At 36.5% G+C, this 20,139-nt stretch overlaps 1 protein-coding gene across 4 annotated transcripts in view; it reads right to left on the bottom strand.

Annotated features, from left to right (window-relative positions):
* Nucleotides 1-20,139, bottom strand: part of LOC150076519 (nucleolar complex protein 4 homolog B-like) — a 249,639-nt gene that overhangs the window by 119,277 nt on the left and 110,223 nt on the right. For all 4 annotated transcript variants that reach the window (XM_090387058.1, XM_090387056.1, XM_090387057.1 and 1 more), the window contains 3 exons: nucleotides 10,725-10,865; nucleotides 9,067-9,163; nucleotides 3,428-3,510 (listed from right to left, as the gene is read on the bottom strand). In XM_090387058.1, coding sequence (XP_090243184.1) covers nucleotides 3,428-3,510; nucleotides 9,067-9,163; nucleotides 10,725-10,865 — 321 coding nt within the window. The remainder of the gene's footprint in view (nucleotides 1-3,427; nucleotides 3,511-9,066; nucleotides 9,164-10,724; nucleotides 10,866-20,139) is intronic.

Here is a 20,139-nt window from a genome sequence, read left to right as displayed (position 1 = left end):
TATAAGCCTCTTTTGGCTACTTCCAGGTAAAGTGGGAGAGCTCCAGCCAGAAACTGTAGCGCAGGTGTGCTTACTGTGCGAACATGCTCTGGTAATAGTGAGTAGCATTGTCCTTTGTATCGATTCTAATTTATACCTATTTCTTACTATGGCCGATTAGATAGGCCACACACCGGCTCCTTAGGTGATAACAGGTAGGAACATTGCACAGTATATAATTGCCAGGGTCTTTCTTTTGAGCCTCCAGCCTGCTCGACTGATCCTGGCAATCACCCGCATAATTTCTCACTTTCTTCGCCAAGTAGATTAAATGGGGGTAAAAAGTTAATTTTGAATCAAAGACCACTCCAAGATATTTTAGTTCTGTTACCATATTTATAGTGGTTGTGCTAATTTTGATTTGTGGACATCTTCTTATACCCAAATTGCCTTTTAAAAGTATTTGTTTGGTTTTTCAGGCGATATTTTGAGCATGTGTATTTGTGCCCACCCCTGCGGCTGCAAGTGGGTGGCATTAGATCTTTGTTCTACTCATGTGTTACCTTTTACAATGAAAATCATGTCATCTGCAAAGGCTAGGCTTTCTATGGGGGGGGCCCAGATCCAAGGCCAGAAATTCACCCAGAACAATGTTCTAGAAGAAAGAGCCAATGATTGAACACTGCGGGCAGCCTTTATTCACAGGGCATGTCAATACCTGGAACCTTGTGCATACTGAGACACACCTGTCTATAAGGTAGCTGTTTATTACCTTACAGAGGGGCATTTGCCTGGCGGAGTCTCCTAAGGACACTATTCCACCAGAGTGAGTCAAATGCCCCAGCAAAGTCAATGGAGATTGCCAGCATATATTTCTCTTCTGAGTTTTTAACTATTGTCAGTAGGTAGTGCATGGCATCCTCAGTAGAGTTGCCCTGCTCAAAACCATAATGACTGTTACAATGTAAACCTGCCTCTGTATAGTATTGAGCTAATCTACTATATATTAGTCTTTCATATATTTTTCCTAGTACAGGGAGTAGGGCTATTGGTCTATATAATTTGGGATCAGTAGGCGATTTCTCGGGGATTTTGAGAATTAATCTTAACACAGCTTTTTTCCATATTTTTGAGAATATACCTTCTGTCACAGTTATTGTTTCGTGCTATTAATTTTTCTGGTGCTATTTCCGCTAATCTCAACCTCTAAGAGGTTGAGATTAGCATAAATCTCAAAACCTGGGCATTTGTTTTTGTTTTTAGATAGTGCTATTTCTAAGTCTAAGTAAACAGAGGTTCAATATTGGCATTGTCATATTCAGTGTTTTCTTTTATTATGTCTAGCTAGGTGGGGGAATGTTCCCCAGTTTCAGTCTGAATAATACTGTCTAGGATGTTATTTACAGAATCCGCCCAACACAGTTTCCGAGACATCTCCTCTTGGCAGCTTGTTGATCACTATTCTGTAAACAACTCCCCAAGGGTTACTGTTTCCGGTAGTTCCCAGTTTCTTGTCTCTTATGAGGGCTGTATACTGATTCCTGAGAGTTCTATAAGAATCTCTCAGTGCATCTGCCTCATTTTGTGGCCAAGATGTTCTGGCTCTTTGAAAATTTCTCCTCACCTGGTGCACCCTTCTCCTAAGTACAGTCAGTTCAGGTCACCACCAGTGGACTGCCTGTTTCCTCGGCTTTTTCCGTGGGTTAGACAGGTTTGTTGTTTTTGTTAAAATGTTTGTCACAGTCAGTGCTTGCTCGTCCGGGCTAAAGTCGCCTGATCTAGACCACTCATTTTCCTGTTTTTGCAGCTCAGCTGCTGTATGTTCTGCGAAAATCTGCCGGTTTGCCTTTTTGAGGTTATACCTTTTGGTATCCAGCAAGGAGTGTTGGGCTATTTGTAATTGCCTGTTTAGTTTGAAGGTGATGGCTCTATGATCTGATGTGGTCCAGCCTGGCTGGACACATCAGTCTGTAATTTTATAGGCTATTGAATTGGTGGCAAGGGTGACATCACTGTCACACTCCCACGTGGTACTGCTAAAAGTTGGTAAGTAATTAGGTTGATTTATCACTTGAAAGGGTGAGGTGGCTATAAAATCTTATAATATCTGGCCATTGCGTGTGCCTGCTCTGTCTTCTGTACGGCTATACCATAAGGCTGACTGGCAGTTTGCATCAGCACACACCATGATATTTGCTGTAGGTAGCAGGTCTGTGACTGCTTGTAAATATTCTACTGTACAATTTATATCTTTGCCAGGTCTGGAATAAAGTGAGATAACATGAACTGTCCCACAGCACTAGTGATATGAGCACACACTGCTGTTGGGGAGCAGAGGTGACCCACCTTTGTGATTGTAAGGTCAGTGTTTTTCACTACTATTGCTGTAGAAGGGACACCCGAGGTGCATTCTATGAATATGTAGTTTCTTGGGTATCCTTGAACCGTACTCATATATGTGCATGGTTCTTGGAGTATTTTTCAAATTTTCAGCTTCAAGAAAATTTGAGCTTGATCTGATCTAAAACAGCTCTTGCTCTTTGAGCATTCAAATGGATGAGATTTAGTGCCCTAGTCACGTTTATATTTAAAATCTGGCCCATAATTGGTCCTAAATTGTATAAGTTTTACCATTTTTTTATAGCAGGGAATCTCAAGGAACTGCGTGACACACTCATGACATACTCCATTCCTGCCCAACGTTTTCAGCATCTTGTTCAATCCATGCCTCAGGGTGTTTTGAAGGCTAAAGGAGGCTCAACATGCTACTAAGTAGGTGTACCTAATAAAGTGGCAGCACAGTATATCCCATCTAACAAATGCATTTCGAACATTCTTGCAACCCACAATAAAAACACATCATTTGCAAAATTCCAAGTGATGCAGTTTTTTGTCTGCCACTCTATACAGCAGGTCTCAAAGCATGCAAGCTCAGAGTATGCAACCCTGCTCATACACTACTGACCATTCGATTCATACTTATGTATGAACTGAGGGATCGGTATGGCTTGTAGTTAATGTTATTGATTTTATGGTGACAGTTTTGACAAGCAAGAGCTTAAGGGGAAGGTCGACATCATAGCAGATGTGCAATATTGGCTTTTCATTCAGACAAATAAGAATTTTGTACTTGATCTAAATACCTTAAAATTGAAAAAATTTATGATCATCACAATGATCATCAATTTTTTTTAAATTTGAAAGAACTATCTAGGTTAGACACATAAGTAAGTATAGGAGTATTGCGACCCTAATACACTCTAAATAAAAGGAATAAGAATAAAATTGTTTTAAAGATTACATTGTAATTGTATAACTTTAAAATTCATTTTTATATATCTAAATAAATGGGAAAAATATACAATTCAAAAATGTAAATATTCTTAATATATTACTGAAATTTTGTTATAAGAAATAATCTTTTATATCTGTTTAAGGGAATACTTACAGGATACTTGAGAAATTCCATCCACACCAATGAAAATATTTTTCGGGTATTCTCATAATTTAAATTAAAATGAGGTCTGCCATCTGTGATGAAAAGTTCAACATAATTAAACATTTGTATAATTAATATTTTCTCTAATTCAGTTATATGAAATGTAAAGAACATTTTTAAATATAGTATAACAACAGAGAAGGGCTGATGGAGAACAAAAGTATGGCACACAACAGCAAATTTCACATTCTGTTGCTGAGTTGCTAATGCAGCAAGAGAATATTAAATTTTTGACAGATCAAGGAAAAGATCAAAGCTTTAGCCACAGAGTACTGTATTGCTTCCCCCCCACTTCATTACATATATTCATAAATGGCGTGCTTTCATCATTTGATGCTCACTAGCAATATACAGATTTCAGCAATATGCATCTCACCACATTCACTGTATAAAATTAGTCCAGGTAATGCACCTTCTTTTGGATGTTACATGATAATATTTTAAGTTATGTTCTCATCCACTTTATCTGTGATCTAAGTTTTTACTATAATTCCTACTATATAATATCGGATACACCATAGTTTACCCATACATGTAACTAAATGTGCAGTGTAAAGGCATCGTTTAATTTTATATCACATTGTGGCTGCCTTCACAACGAGATACCAGATATTGTACTACTTTGAATAAATAATGCTCTTCTAGTAGAGGAGACCACTGTTATTTATTCTCAGTGGGCACCACCCCAGACGGCACTGTTTCAAAGCTAGTTGGCTTCATCATCAGTGGGTGGGCAGGTGCCCTGATAATACAAACATGACATCACAGTTGCAAAGTCGTTACACAATATGAGAGATGTCAAACAATGTACAGAATGATACAGTATTTTAAGATTAAATGCGCAAGGCATAATATGATATGGGTTTAAATTAACTATATAGATTGGTGTAGATCAGACGTCTGCAATCTTTTTTGGCTGTGGATCAAAATCAACCAAAATGTGACTATTAAGAAGATGGTTCGGGTCAATGGGTATATTTTCATTGAAAAAACTATAACAATATGCCTTTAAACCTTTAAACTCTTTTTAAACTAAACATAAAAAAAAAAATATATATATATATATATATATAATTCTAATTATTATAAAAACAAATATAATTGTCAAGTTTTAATTCATTAATAATTTATGAACTTTTTTATTGGGTATTTTCATTTTAAAACAGTCCGTTAAAGAATAATAAGAAATTTTATTGAGAAAACTATTACAATATGCTTTTAAACTCTTTTTAAACTAAACATAAAAAAAAAAATATATATATATATAATTCTAATTATTATAAAAACAAATACAATTGTCAAGTTTTAGTTCATTAATAATTTATTAACTTTATTTATAAGCGTTCTCTTTGTTATCAATGGCTCCCCTGATGCTGAATTTGTGACGTCAATTTAGTCAAGTCTGATTCATACTTAGTCACCGTAATACAAATACAAGCGTCTGAATTTTCGGTAGTTAATCTGCTCCTGTTCTTACTTAAAATAAATTTCATGTGTGAAAATATTTGCTCACCGAATGTGGACAAAATGGCAAAGCCAATTTTTTTCAAAGATGAAAACTTCATAGGAAGTGATGCCCAACACGATGATATCATGAGAAGATGATTATCTTCTGTGTTTTCTAAATCTTTCCACAATGTCTTGAATTTGTCCGTCCACAACATTGAACTCTTAAAATCAATCATTTCTAAACTTAAATTGTCAATTTTAAGATATTCAAAATACTGCAAATGTAAAACATTTCCCTCTATTTCGTTGGGCTGTATTATAAATGTAAACATTTCGCCGGGCTTCTTAAAACTTTGAAATCTACTTTCAAATTCACTTTTAATGTTCAAAATACAACTTTCGAACATATTTAGATTGCTTTCATCGATATTTTCTATCTCATATTAGCTTTTTAGTAAGGGAAAAAAAAAGAAATATTTTAGTTTTTATGTCAGTTTCAAGTAATATTAATTTCGAACAAAAAAATTGTGTGGTTATTTCCTTGGAGTCGTATGTTGAAATCATTATAATGGTTCATTATGTTTGTTAAGAACAAAAGTCTTAAAAACCATTGTTTATCATTGAGTTCGAGATCATTTTCACCGATTTCGTAAAGAAATATTTGTATATCATCAAAGCACTCTACAAATCTATTAAGAACTTTGCCTCGATTTAACCATCATACTTCAGCATGTAACAGCAAATCTCCATATTTCGATTCAATTTCCTCCAAAAAAGCTTTGAAGCGCCTGTGTGTTAATGCAGCTGCTATTATGTTTACGATCTTAACAAACTTTTCCATTACATCCTTAAGTTGTTGCGTAGATGCCTTTGCAAATAAATTTTCTTCATGTATGATACAATGGAACGATAAAAGTGGGCGGCCAAGTTCATTTTCCATTAGTTTCACAAATCCAACATTTTTTCCTCTCATAGCTGGAGCACCATCAGTTGTTATGGAAAACAATTTACTTTTTAAATCCAAAATTTTCCCATTCTTGAAATTTGTAAACTGTTGTACTTGACGCAAAATATCAATGTCTTTGGTCGTGTCATTCATTGAAGTAAGAACGCATAGTTCTTCATTGACGTTCGAATTATTTATTGATGCAAATTTAATAATAATTACCAGCCTAGCCATACTATTTACATCGGTACTTTCATCGAGGGTAATGCTAATTACGTCACTAGATAACAAATCATTTTTGACCTGTGCGTCAATATTTTTTGCCATATCTTTAATGCGACGCTGAACTGTTCTGGCCGACAATGGCATTTCTTTAATTCTCTCAATTATTTGTTTTTTATTTGCGAATTCATCATTGAATAAGTGTTCGGAACAATTTATGAATGCGTTTTTCAAAAATTCGTCGTCTCTAAACGATTTACCGTTGGTATCAATACTAAGAGCTGCAACAAAGCTGGCAGATGTAGTGTAATTGTGGCTGGTAACAAATCTCTTCAAAAATTTATTTTGTTTTCCATAATTTAATACATGTTTAGCAATGTATTCATATTTTTCATCATTTGGCATTTCCCTCACATCTTTATGTTTTGAAGAAAATGTCGCTCAATATTGTAAGTTCCTGGTGGTAATTATATCTGTACATAAAGTACATATCAATTTGTCACCATTTTCCATACATCCATACCTTTCAGTCCACACATCTTGAAATAATCTCTTTTTTGCTGTTTGTTTGCCCATGGTAATAAAAATAATAATTATTTCGCTTAGGTAAATGTTCTTGCGCTTCTGAACTGAACTACTGTTTATTCACGTTAAAGACAAAGTAAATGTAAACAAGAGTAGATGCGTGATCAGCAGGTAGGCAGGGCTCCTATTGGTCGGCTGCAGGTGGCACGCAGTCAGAGCGCCCAGCCGACCAATAGGATTTCCTAGTGTTTGTTTCATGTTTATGTTTTATGATTTATTTTTATATATTATACTTTATTTGCGGAACTCAAGTGGGTCATAGGTTGCCAACGCCTGGTGTAGATACACTATAGTTTAATTTTATCTCATATTGTGGCTACCTTCACAACGTGATACCAGATATAGTACTACTTTGAATAAATAATGCTCCTCTAGTAGAGGAGACTACTATTATTTATTCTCATGGGCACCACCACCCAGATGGCACCATTTTGAAGCTAGGTGGGTTCATCATCGGTGGGTGGGCAGGTACCCTGATAATGCAACCATGCCATCACAGTTGCGAAGTCATACCATATTGTGGAACAACTTTGCAACTGTGATTGGGCACAGAGAAGGGAATGAGATTGGTGAGTGGAACAAAGAGTTGGTGTTACTAAGAAAGGCATAAGTTCTGCAAATTGCAGCTTCTGGAAACTAGGCACCTGCGAGGTGATCTAACTGAGGTATATAAGGCCTTGAATACTTTGAGCAAGCTCAATGCTAATGGGATTCTTCCTCTTGCTCAGATTACTCATCTGAGGAAAGACAACTGTAGAATTGATGTGCGGAAATTTGCCTTTAGCCAGCGGGTGGTTGATAGTTGGAACAAACTACCATCTGTTGTAGTGGAGGTCAACAACTTAAATAAGTTCAAGGCAGAATTAGACAAACATTTGGAGTGAATGGATGGGTGAAATGGGAAATTTTTTTTTTTTTTAATGTGAAAACATCTATGGTGGCACTAAAGTAAAATCAATTGCTAACAAAATTTTCTCACAAGAAATGTGACTGAATACCAATGATACTTAATGGAAATTTCAATGTTAATTTTGTAGATACTCAATCCAAACCCTTGACTGATTTCTCAGAAAATAAATTTGGACTAATGTTAAATACATCTAGATCTGTATCGACTACTAATCATGGAACTATAATTGATGCTGTGTTTCAAAGACATTTACACTCGTTACAATTTCAAGTGTATGTATCATTATTTTAGCTATCACAAACCCACTGTAAGTAAATTACTGATTGAACATGTATTGTAATCTCAAATTCATGAAACTGCCGAGAAAAAAAAATAAATGCTTTAAAATGTTAAATGTGTTTGGATTCTTTTCACACTAAATCTTTAACCTCATCCAAGCCAATGATGTTTTCACATAAAATAAAACATCTTTCGTGCGTACATGGCGCACACAGTGTTGTTTTTTTTTTTTTTGGCTGATGGTATATAAGCTTGCTTTCTTGCATCATATTCCTCTACTAATGCAAATGCTAAACGATAACTTATGCAGCAAAACATGAGCTGCTTCATCATTTCTTTTGCTTATAATATTGTTCAACATATCTAGGAGTAATACCTTTATTAAACAGATGTGGTGTATGATGGATTGAAGAGCTATGAAAAGCAATATTATAATATAAAAACAAAAAAAAAAAAAGCAAACAACTTTTATTCAAGCCAGAAGAGTGAAACACACACTTTCTGCACAAGTTAGAATAACATACCTAGAATTATCAGCTAGCAATGTCTTGTTTAGGATTGCTTCCAATTGTGGTTCGTGATTCAGAAGTTCTTTAATTGAGGGGTTCACTTTTCTCATGAGGTATATGGCTTGGTTAAAAGCAACCAATCCAGTAATTTTTCCTGCCTTTCTTTTTGGTCACAATGTTTGGTGTTTTCACATGTTGGTCAATCTGGAATTTTTCTTTGCATGGAACATTCTTTCACAAATACAAAAGGTAATACTGGCATCTCTAGTGAACTATTTTCTGTGATTGCTGATCCACGATCCCCTAAGCTTAGCAGCAGATATGATTTTTGGCATTTTGAATGAGATGCTTGAACTGTCTACTGAATGCATAGAGGGGAAATCATGTAGCATCTGAACATCTTTTGCACAACCATCAATAAACAAAATTTGCATTACATAGCTAATAAATATTGGTCATGTAACAATTTCCATATCTCTACTGCTATGATACACTTCTGCAGTTGTATCCTTGTTTCACGTAAGACAGGTATAATGATAATTTAAAAATTACCTAATCTTTCTGAAGTTAACACGCCATTTGTTATTACTACTTAGTGAAAATTCCCTGATCCCTACCTCTCAAACAATGTTTTGTCAGTGTATGCAACACACAGTTTAAGAAAATACACTATAGCATGTATACTCACCATCTGTTTTTATTAAGATCTCATTTGTCATTTCATCTTCTGAGATATGAATCTGAGAAATTAAACAGAACAAATTTTCTAGGAACAGCTCTTCTTTCTGAAAGAGGGAAGAGATATATAAAAAATAAATAAATAAAATACAATAAACAATACGCCACTTGAGGATCAGTGTACATTAAAAGCAAGTTCAGACTTAATGTAAACTTAGAGGTCAAATTACACAAAGTAAACATTCAATATTAGAACCTATTCCACAGCATTTAACTATAGCAATGATTACCTTGAATCTCTTTTGGAACTAGTAACATCTGCCAGTACAGATATCTGGTATCAAAAGAGGTTGTAGTCTGGGAACTTTTGTTGTCAGAATAAGTGGAAAGTGACCAGAGAGTAGAAAAGGTACTAAGCCATTAAGAATAAACAAACTAAATATGCAGTTCATCGTTAATGTAGAAAACAGTTAAACATTGAGAGTCAAAATTTTAAATTTAACAAAATTTAATCCCAAAGGAGGTTAGGCAGGTGAAGGCAAATTACAAGAAATCTTTGGCAAAGGAAGAAAGAAAAACAGCAAAGAGTTCTTTACTTATGTAAACTCTATAAGGAAGGAGATCATCAGATGGATCCACTTGATATTGATGGTTCGACTGCTGATGATCCTGCTCAGGTAGCTGACAAACAGAATGAGTATTTTGCATCTACGTTCACACACGAGGAGTTATTCAGAGAGGTGAATGCTAGAAGTTTATCAAACTCTCGCAGGGAGCTAAATGATTTTGTAATAACTGAGAGCAAAGTGGAGGAGAAATTGTGGAAGTTAAACATAAGAACGGTACCTGGGGTGGAGGGGATCTATCCAGTTATATTAAAAGAGGCGGCAAAGGAAGTAAGAAACCCTTAGTCATAATTATGAGAACATCCTTGGACTATGGGGATGTCCCCTTCAACTGGAGATGTGCAAATTATCTCCAATTAACAAAGGAGGATCAAAGGGTGACATGAGTAATTACAGACCCGTTAGTGTGACTTCTGTTCCAGGGAAAATAATGGAGTCACTGGTTAAAGAAGCATTGCAGGATCATCTAGATAAGACATCAATGATAATTCAGACACAGAAAAGTCTCTTGTCTGACCAATCTAATTGGATGCTATAATATGGTCACAAAGGAACTGTATGCAAAAAATTATCGCCACTCCCTGACTTAAGTTTGTGTTCCATGGAACTCTACGTAAGTTGAGTTTTACATAAGTCGGAATTTCCTTAAATTCCGATGTCTAAATTTTTAGATGATGTAAAGATTGATAGATTAGTTAATGATCACCACCAAGCTTCTTCAGAGTGACCTAGATAGACTTAAGGGATGGTCAGAAAAATGGCAGCGATGCTTTAATCCAGCAGAGTATTGTTTAACCATTATTTATGAAATAAAATAATAAATAGATAAAATATTGAAGTTGACAATAACCTCCTTATACCATAAATATTTTTCATAATTTCAAGTGAAATTTAGCATTATATTTTAATAAGTTTTATATTAAAATTTCAGTTTTCACTTAACATTTTAGAAGGAATGACTTTTTTTTAAAAATTCAAATAACCATTTCTATTTATTAAAAATATTACCTTTAAAGTTTATATACAAATAACATTCACTTACTTCAGCTTTGTGTTGTTTTAAAGTTTCCAAAATGGCTTTTAATGTATAAAATTTAATGTCAGGACAGTTGGAGAATTCCTTAAATTTGAATATTACAACATCCATATTTCTCTCCGGTGTCAATAAATGCCTTATTATAATCTAGGGAATAAAAAAAAAAAATAATAATAATAATGAGAGAGAGAAATACAGAATACACTTTAAGGCACATAACATATGATGTACTTAATCATAAAATAAATGGCTATAGAGAAGGAAACAAAATAATCAATGGACTGATAGTTTATTGTGAAAAGCGAGACTAGAATAACAGTGTCTAAAGATATTCAATACATGCTGATATAAAGATGGTTTAAAGGTAACCTACTCTGAAATCACAGCCAACTGTTAGCATATGCCGAAATAGCCATGTCTGGGGATGGGAGGGGAGGTTGAATGGAAGCTTGTGACTCCAAATTATACCTTCAAAAAATGAAAGTACGAATCAAAACAAATGTCAGGTGATTCACATCAAAGTGGCTAGCAAGTATACATCAAAAAATATCTGTTCAGTGAAAAACCCAAAAAAATTAACAAGTTCAGTTTCCTAGAAACAATAATGAACTACTTGTTTCGTTAACTTGTAAATTGTGAACAAATTCAGCAAATTTTCTTATCGTATGGGGGGAGAGAGAGAGAGAGAGAGAGAGAGAGAGAGAGAGAGAGAGAGAGAGAGAGAGAGAGAGAGAGAGAGAGAGGAAAAAAAAAAAAAAAAAAAAAAAAAAACACCCAGATATTTGGACAGATTCAGAGATTAAAGAAAAAATAAAAATAACCTGCTTCAAATGTAAAAACAAACTGTCACAAACACTGTGCTGGTTTCCTTCTTAAGCTTACTGTACATTTTTTGATGTGCAAATTAAAAATTTTAGATATAGCTTCACAGTGATCACAGTGTACTGATGTGGGATTTACTTAAAGATGTAACTAACATCAGGGTTACCCTTGATGGTAGTTAGATATTTAAGTTTTGTTTTTGTTTTGTAACGGCAACTACAGTGGACTCAGACAATTTTTAAATTCTATACAGAGGGATGTTTGTTTTTGTTTTGTAACGGCAACTACAGTGGACTCAGATAATTTTTAAATTCTATACAGAGGGATCAACTGATGATGTTACCAATGGTGAATTCTAAATGGGAAGCCTTCAGAGACTTAATCCAGAAGGTACCAGGCCTAAACAGATGTCAGATGAATTCATGAGACTTGTGGCAGAGAAGAAAAATGCATAGAATGCATAAAAATTATCCGGCGAAACTGAAGCCTATGGCAGATATAACCTAGTCTGTAATCAAGTCACAAAGGAGGTTAAGCAGCCAAAGTCAGATTAACAGAAATCTTTGACAGAGGATGCAAAGAAAAACAGCAAAGAGTTCTTTACTTATGTGAACTCTAGAAGGAAAGGGATGAATCAGATTGGTCTACTTAACATAGATGGTATGACTATTGATCATGCTCAGGTATCTGATAAACTGGATGAGTATTTTGCATCTACATTCACACATGAGGAGTTATACAAGGAGAGGAATGCCAGAAGTTTATGAAACTCTAACAGGGATCTAAGTGATGTTGTAATAACTGAGAGCAAAGTGGAGGAGAAATTGATGAAGTTAAACACAAGGAAGGCATCTGGGGTGGATGGGATCTAACCAGTTATATTAAAGGAGGTAGCAAAGGAAGTAAACAAACCCTCAGCCATAATTATGAGAGCTTCCATGGACTCATGGGAGGTCCGCATGGACTGGAGGTGTGCAAATGTATCACCAATTCACAAAGGGGGGTCAAAAGGTGAACAAGTAACTATAGACCTGTTAGTATAACTTCTGTTCTGGGGAAAATAATGGAATCACTGGTTAAAGAAGCATTGCAGGATCATCTAGTCAAGACTACAGTAACAGTTAAGACAGAATTGGTTTGTTAAAAGGAGGTCTTGTCTGACCAATTGGTTGGATACTATGATGTGGTCACAAAGGAACTGAACGACAAAAATAACTTTGATATATAATTGGATTTCAGGAAAGCTTTTGATACTGTTGCACATGGAAGACTGCTATACAAATTGGAGAGGTATGGCATTAAGGGTAAGTTGTTACCATGGATAAAGGGATGGTTTTTTTTTTGTTTTTTTTTTTAGGAAAAACCCAAAACGAGAGGTATTAGAACCTTGCTGGGATTGGAGGTTGAGAAAACGAAAGATATTTGTTGACATCAGACTTGAACCTCTGTAGACTGTAATTTTCAGGAAATATGTATGAAGGAAGGTTGTTCCAGAAAATGACAGCAGAATGAATAAAGAAGGAAGATGAGAGGTTGGACATTAAATGGATGTTGGCTGGCGGCGACATGTGTTCGGACTGTTTTGAAAGAGAGAGCGGGAATTATAGAAGCCAATTCGGAAGAACAGTGCCCATGGAAGTATCTGTAGAAAAGACATGCAGCAGAAACAGTATGTCTATGAGACAGAGAGTGGAGAGACTCTGTTAGAGATGAGTCATTGATTAACCTAACTGCCCTCTTCTGAATGGAATTTAGAAGCCTGAGAGATGTTTTGGGGGCGCCGCTCCAGATGTGGGAACAATATTCCATGGTAGGGCGGATTTGCGATTTGAAAAGAGTGAACAGCTGTTTGGAAGAAAAGTAACGCCAAGAGCAAAAGAGAAAACCAAGTTTTTTTGATGCAGAGAAAGCAATATTTGTAATGTGCTTGTGCCAAGAGAGATTAGAAATCAGGGTTATCCCCAAAAGAGATATATCACTATGCCTAGAAATCGGAGTGTCACCAAAGATAAGCAGCATAGGAGCAGAAGAATCCGTTTTGCGAGATATATAACAAGACTGAGTTTTACAAGGATTAAAATCAGCTAAATTGCCTTTGCCCCATTGGAGAATTACCTGGAGATCAGAATTTAAGAAATTGGTAGCGGATATTCGAGAAGTTGAAGCTGATTGAGCAGGGCAAGGTTTCTCAAAATGGAAAGTTGAATGCAATGTGCTATCATCGGCAAAACTATGAATAGGATTTCAAGTCAATGGAAGAAGGTCATTAATATACTAGAGGAAAAGACTGGGGGAAAAGAACCGAACCTTGGGGGCCACCAGAATTAGCGGAGAAGTTAGAAGACAGAGAGCCATCTACCATCACCCTCAGTGAGCAATCAGAGAAAACTGGATAAACAATTATAAAAAACAGTTGGCAAACCATAAGATGGAAGCTTGTTTAGAAGACCTTCATGCCAAACATGATTGAAAGCCTTTGAGATGTCAAGAGCAACTGCTTGTGTTTCACCGAACTTTTCCATTGAATTTGTCCATAAATGAGTAACATAAGCCAGAATATCACCAGTGGATCAACAGTGACAGAATCCATACTGGCGATCGTTGATCAGACAAAAGGTTTCTAGGTAGTTTAAGAGGTGGCGGCTAATTAATTTCTCCATTATTTTAGAAAAAATAGAAGTAATTGCAATGGGACGATAATTGGATGGGAGGGATTTGCCACCCTTTTTAGGAACTTGCTGGATATGAGCAAATTTCCAAGCAGAAGGAAAAACACCTTTGGAATAAAAAAGTGCAAAAAGGCGGAAAGGACAGGAATAAGTATAGTCGAACAGGTTTTGAGAACAAGTAGAGAAATACCATCAGGACCTGGAGCTTTCTTAACATCAAGATTCGTCAAAATCCTTCTGACATCCTTTTGACCACAAGAGGCAATGGATGGAGCGTGTTGGGAATGATGGGAGGTGTTTTACCAAGATCGTTAATACATGAGTTGGAAGAAAATTGGGATGCTAGCAGGTGAGCTTTAATCTTGGCTGAAGTGAAAAGAGAACCATTTGGTTTTGACAAATGTAGGCAAAAGTTGCGGTCAAATAGCTTTGGCAAGAGAAAGAATGTTCGGCTACCATTAGGGCAAGAAGCAAGATTTTTACTCTTAGCCTGTTCAAAATCTAGTTTGGACTGATTAATAACTGCTTTACAATTGTTGTGAGCTTTAGTGTAGGCAGAAAACGAAACTGAAGAATTGGAAACAAGTCAATTACGATATGCAATGTTCTTCTCTTGAACAGCCTTATTTATTTATTGGAAAACAAAGGTTTAGATAAAGGACGAGATTTTAAAGTGGAGTGTGGAATAAAGGATTTCATTCCTACAAGAATAATTTCATTGACATGATCTGAACAAATATTGACATCATGAGTTTTGAAACAGTAATCCGACCAAGAAAAAGAAATCGCGCAGGTCATCTCATTTTGCATTCTTGTAATGCCAAACAATACGAGGTTGGGAATAGCCACGAGATAAAGGCTCCATTGGAGAAGAGACAATCACCAAACTGTGATCTGAGGTGCCTAAAGGACCACTTACTTCGGCCGTGTACTTAGAAGGGTTGTTTGTGAGAAAAAGATCAAGCGTGTTGGCTGTATGGTTAGGATTATCCGATATTCTTATAGGTAAATGAAAAATCTATGCAAGGTCATTAGTAATTGCAAACACCTCAGAATCTTGACTAGCTGGGTCGGTGTGACTAGAAAATGGAAGCCAGCTGGAGTTGTGAACATTAAAATCACCAAGGAAAATTACCTCACTGTTAGGAAAGTTGGACTGGAGAAAGTCAAGTTGCAAATGCAAAGAGAGGAAGTCAAAGAGCTCCAAGTAATTAGTGCAGTCGGGAGAACGGTAGAGAAAACAGATGAATTTGACACGAGGTAGAGAGGTTTTAAGCCAGAGAAGATCGAAAAGAGGAGATTCCAAATTACCAAGTCTCTGACAGGGAACATCGGAACAGACATATGCACAAGTACCACCTTTAAGGCGAAAGGAATCATACAGTGAATAATTTGGGCAACTGAGATGAGCAGTAGTTGAATCAACTGATAACTGAGATTCTATCCGAAAAAGTACATGTACATGTCTAATCTCAACGATGTCCATTTCCACTTTCAGACTGCAGGTGGAAATGGACATCGTTGAGATTAGAATTGAGACCACGTATATTTGTGAAATGAATTAGGAAGTGCTTGGGAGGTTTAGATCTTTTTGCAGATAAGCTTGCTCTATTAGTTTGACAATTCATGGTGTATTCAATAGTAAGAAAAAGTGGGTGAGGCATGCTGTATGAAGTAATGAAATTTTTGGATATGGCGTACACATGGTAAGAATATATCCAGATCCTTGACATAACATGGCCTCGACAATGCTCCTCGCACTCGGACTCCCTCCAGTCACTATCTGGCAGAGTAGAGGTAGCAAGATTATACACTAGCTGATCCGGAAGTCTCCTAAAGAGTTATCAATAGGATCGGTCCAGTTAGCTAGCTAGTTTACTAACTAGCTAACTTATTGGTAACTAAGAGTTACCAATAAGTTCGGTCTGGTGTACTAACTCGCGGTCGGCCTGCGAACACCGTTTTAGAGCTGTAATCTCGAAATGTAAGGAAGATTGGATCTCGCCACGATGTTCATCATAACCTCAAAAGTCACCAGTCATTCTACATGATACTGCATGAGATTCCACCACTTCAAGCCTCCAATAAGCAAAGCAGTGGTATTGCACCGGTTGATGATAGTCATCTACCACCTAGTATTGCCTGGTAACATAGAGGGGGGTGGCAATCCTCCATGTGGAGGGAACCACACCTCAACCCCTGCTTACGTTCGTTCACACCAGGGTGGTCATCCACAGTGTGCTTATGCATTGAGATTATTATTAACCCAAGATTACTAACTGTCCCACCATTGTGAAGGTGCAAGCAGAGGATCTGGCTGTCACAGACTATCTGGACTTCGTCGAAATTGGGTCCACTTGACTCGATTGTCACCCGAATTTCAGTTCCATCAGCGTTTCAGACTCCCAGGTAGCAAGTTCAGCTTGTTTGGTATATCTGAGAAAATGTCTGTGACAACCTCAAGGACTAAACACTCCCACTCAACCCACTGGTTGAGTGGGAGTGTTTGGTCTCTTAAGAGAGAGAGAGAGAGAGAGAGAGAGAGAGAGAGAGAGAGAGAGAGAGAGAGAGAGAGATATATATATATATAGATATAATCAATGGATATTGCTCTTCGTGGTAAAATGTTATTAGTGGAGTTCCCAAATGTTATCAGTGGAGCATTCAATGTTGGGCCACTGTTGTTTTGTATATTTATCAATGATTGATGAAGGTATATCAGGTTTAATGTCCAAGTTTTTCAGATGATACAAAGGTTGGCAGGATTGTTAACGACAGTAAAGACTGTATGCTACTCCAACTGATCTAGATAAGTTTTGCAAATGGGCTGAGAAGTGGCACCTGATGTTTAACATTGACAAATGTAAAGTACTGCATATGGGTAGCAATAACCCAAGAGAAACATACCGACTTGCAGTACCATACTCAGGGGAGTGGTAAGTGAAAAAGACCAGTGGGTAATTGTGCAGTCAAATATGAAGTTCGCTGAGCAGTGCAGGTCATGGAGTCTTGTCAATGATATATAGGAATTTTGTTAGCAGGGACATGGAGGTGATTATCCAGCCGTACAAGGCAACTGTCAATTGACAACGCAATTGTCCGTACCTGTACACATACCTTGAGTATGTGTACAGGTACGGAGGCCTCATTTTAGGATGTAGATTTGCTAGAATGAGTTCTTGGTACAACAGTCTTAAAAACAGTTTCGGATTAATGTACAAAAAACATACAGTCAGTACCACCTACTATAGGAACGGGTTTGCGATCCCGGGCATACCCGAGCTACAACTTATATCTTGTATTGTCTTTAAGCTGTCCTACACTCTTTGTTCTTATTTCTCCGAAATTATTAGGGTAATCCGAGGATGTAGGAGAAGCTATTTCTTATTTGTATTACTATATTTTCGCCTTTATGGAGTTCAGGTTCTATTATTCCTACTCTATTAGTTTTTATTTTCTTATTATCTGCATGTTTCTCTTTGCGTTAACTTAACTTTAATTAATTAATTATTTATTTATTTTTACCATATCCATCACATAGGGATGGATATGGTAAAATGGATGGATACTCACTAGAGGGATTATTATGTCATAACGACTAGTTGTTACATTATGTCCTGGATATGGTAGATGCCTTATACTTTACACTTATTCTTATTTAAATTATTAAATTATGTTCTCTGTCAGGTCAACGATGTTCAATATATGCTTACATTTATAATATCTTCCTTTTGATTTAAAAATTCTTTAACTACCTTTAATTGATTTAGATTCAAATTACTTAATCTCTAGATTTTTTATATTTTATATACCTTAGCAGATATTGATCATTACAGAAACAGAGAACTCCTTGTCGTTTTTTGCCTTCAGTCTGGGTGGTTGGCCCCAGTTGAAGTCATCTGGATTGTGGGTACACAACGATAAGTTTTATGTGTATATGTGTGTGTGTATATATATATATATATATATAAATATATATATATTTTTTTTATATCCATTGCATTTCTTTAAATCCAGCTTGGTATTGTATGCTTGAATTACCTTTTATATTATTATCTTCAATATTATACAAAATATTTTATACACATTATGGTCGTAATGCATATTGCTCTAGCAACCAACTGCATTGGCCCATAAGTATTAGTTACAGCTCGTTCCATATTACTCATATAAATAAATAAATATATATATAAAAACTCGGAAAAAAAATTATAAAATAAGAAAAAAGTAATTATAAAAAAAAGGAGGAAAAAAAAAAAAAAAACAAAAAACAAAAAAAAAAAGAATGCAGGTAGAGTGAGAATGCAGTTTATGAATGAAGTAAATGTGTGTCTTTCCCTCCCCTTCTCCAGGTGGGTTCCCCCTGCCAGCTGACATATACCCCCCCCCAGAGCGGGATGGGCAACTTGACCGTCTTACCGGATTCGACACTGCATGGACATGACAGCCATCACCGACAAAGACATACTGTGGCTTTGCTGCCAACAAGGCATTGGAGATATGAACTGGGTACTCTAACCCGGTTCCCTTTAAAACCCCATTGCAGGCAGGGGAGGGAGGAGACAGGTCTCTGTCTCCTCCCCACCTCCCTGCCTCCCACTATACTTCGCCTGGTGGAGCTGGTCTTCACTGACCTCTTTGGGGATGCCTACTCTATCGTCCCTATTCTTCTATCTGAAAAAAATAATTATAATAATTGCTGAATTTTTTCACAGTACAATTGCTATCTCAGTCGTAGTGACTTAATTAATATGTTAGTTGTCTATTTATGAATGTCTACTGCACAATGAAACATCCTGTATGCTATTAATACAAGTGTCTGGCTAAAAGTTTGATTTATTAATACTGAAATCTTGAATAGTTTAAACCTGATTAATTCAAAACTAACATATATTAACTAGGAACCCATTTCATAAATTTTTAGATGTATTAGCATAAATGCATAAGGCATCTATTGTCTTCACCATGTTCACTTGCCTGTCTGTGTGTATGTGTGTTTTCTGTTTATCTATCTATCTTTCTGTCCATCCATCCATGTATAACAACTCAACTCACAGTGGAGGGATTTTCAAATTTTATATTTGGGCCTTTTAGAAAAGATTTGTAGAGCCATTTCAGATTTAAACGAACCTGGACTAACAATTAAATCCAACAATTATTATTTATTTGTCTGTTGGCATGTAATGCATTGACTTCCAGTGGATGAATTTTCATGAAATTTTATATCTGCCCTATAGAAAGATTTGATGAGCCATCTCAAATTTAATTAAAGTCAGACCACTAGAAATCCAGCAATTATTATAATTATTTTTTTATACATATCACACAGGCTATTTATACAGGGTCCAGTCAGTTTATGACCACCTACCTAGTATCCAGAATATGCATCTTTTGTAGAATACACTGCAGCCAGCTGCCGTGGGACAGATTCAACAAGTCCACGGAAAGTCGCTACAGGTATCTGTGACCATGCAGACTGCAGTGCACCCCGAAGTTCCTGTAGGTTCTTTGGTGGAGGATCCATCCATCTGATGTGTCATTTGAGGTGGTACCATAGATTTTCAATTGGGTTAAGATCCGAGAAATTCGGTGGTTTGTTTGTTTGTTATTTGGTTTTTAGGAGCATTAGCAACTAAGGCCGTATTGCTCGGGGGATATGCGGTGGTCATTCCCTGACCTTTCCGCATCCTCCGTATTTGGTGGTGACGGGCTCGAACCCCGGTCTAATCAAGAAGCGTGTGCTACGCACTGCAACTCCTTCCCACCTGGCTAAGGAGGCGCCTGAAATTCGGTGGCCAAGGGAGCTTGAAGTCTTCATCGTGCTCCTCAAAACCACTCACAGACAATTCTGGCTACATGGCATGGCACATTGTCTTGCTAATAGATACCATCGCCTGCAGGGAACATGGTCAACATGTACAGGTGTGCCT

The sequence above is a fragment of the Mastigoproctus giganteus genome, chromosome 13 (assembly GCF_048544385.1).
Source record: "Mastigoproctus giganteus isolate SK-2022 chromosome 13, ASM4854438v1, whole genome shotgun sequence".
NCBI classification, from domain to species: domain Eukaryota; kingdom Metazoa; phylum Arthropoda; class Arachnida; order Uropygi; family Thelyphonidae; genus Mastigoproctus; species Mastigoproctus giganteus.
The sequence above is the reverse complement of the archived record's forward strand: the minus strand, read 5'-3'. Positions and strand labels throughout refer to the sequence as shown.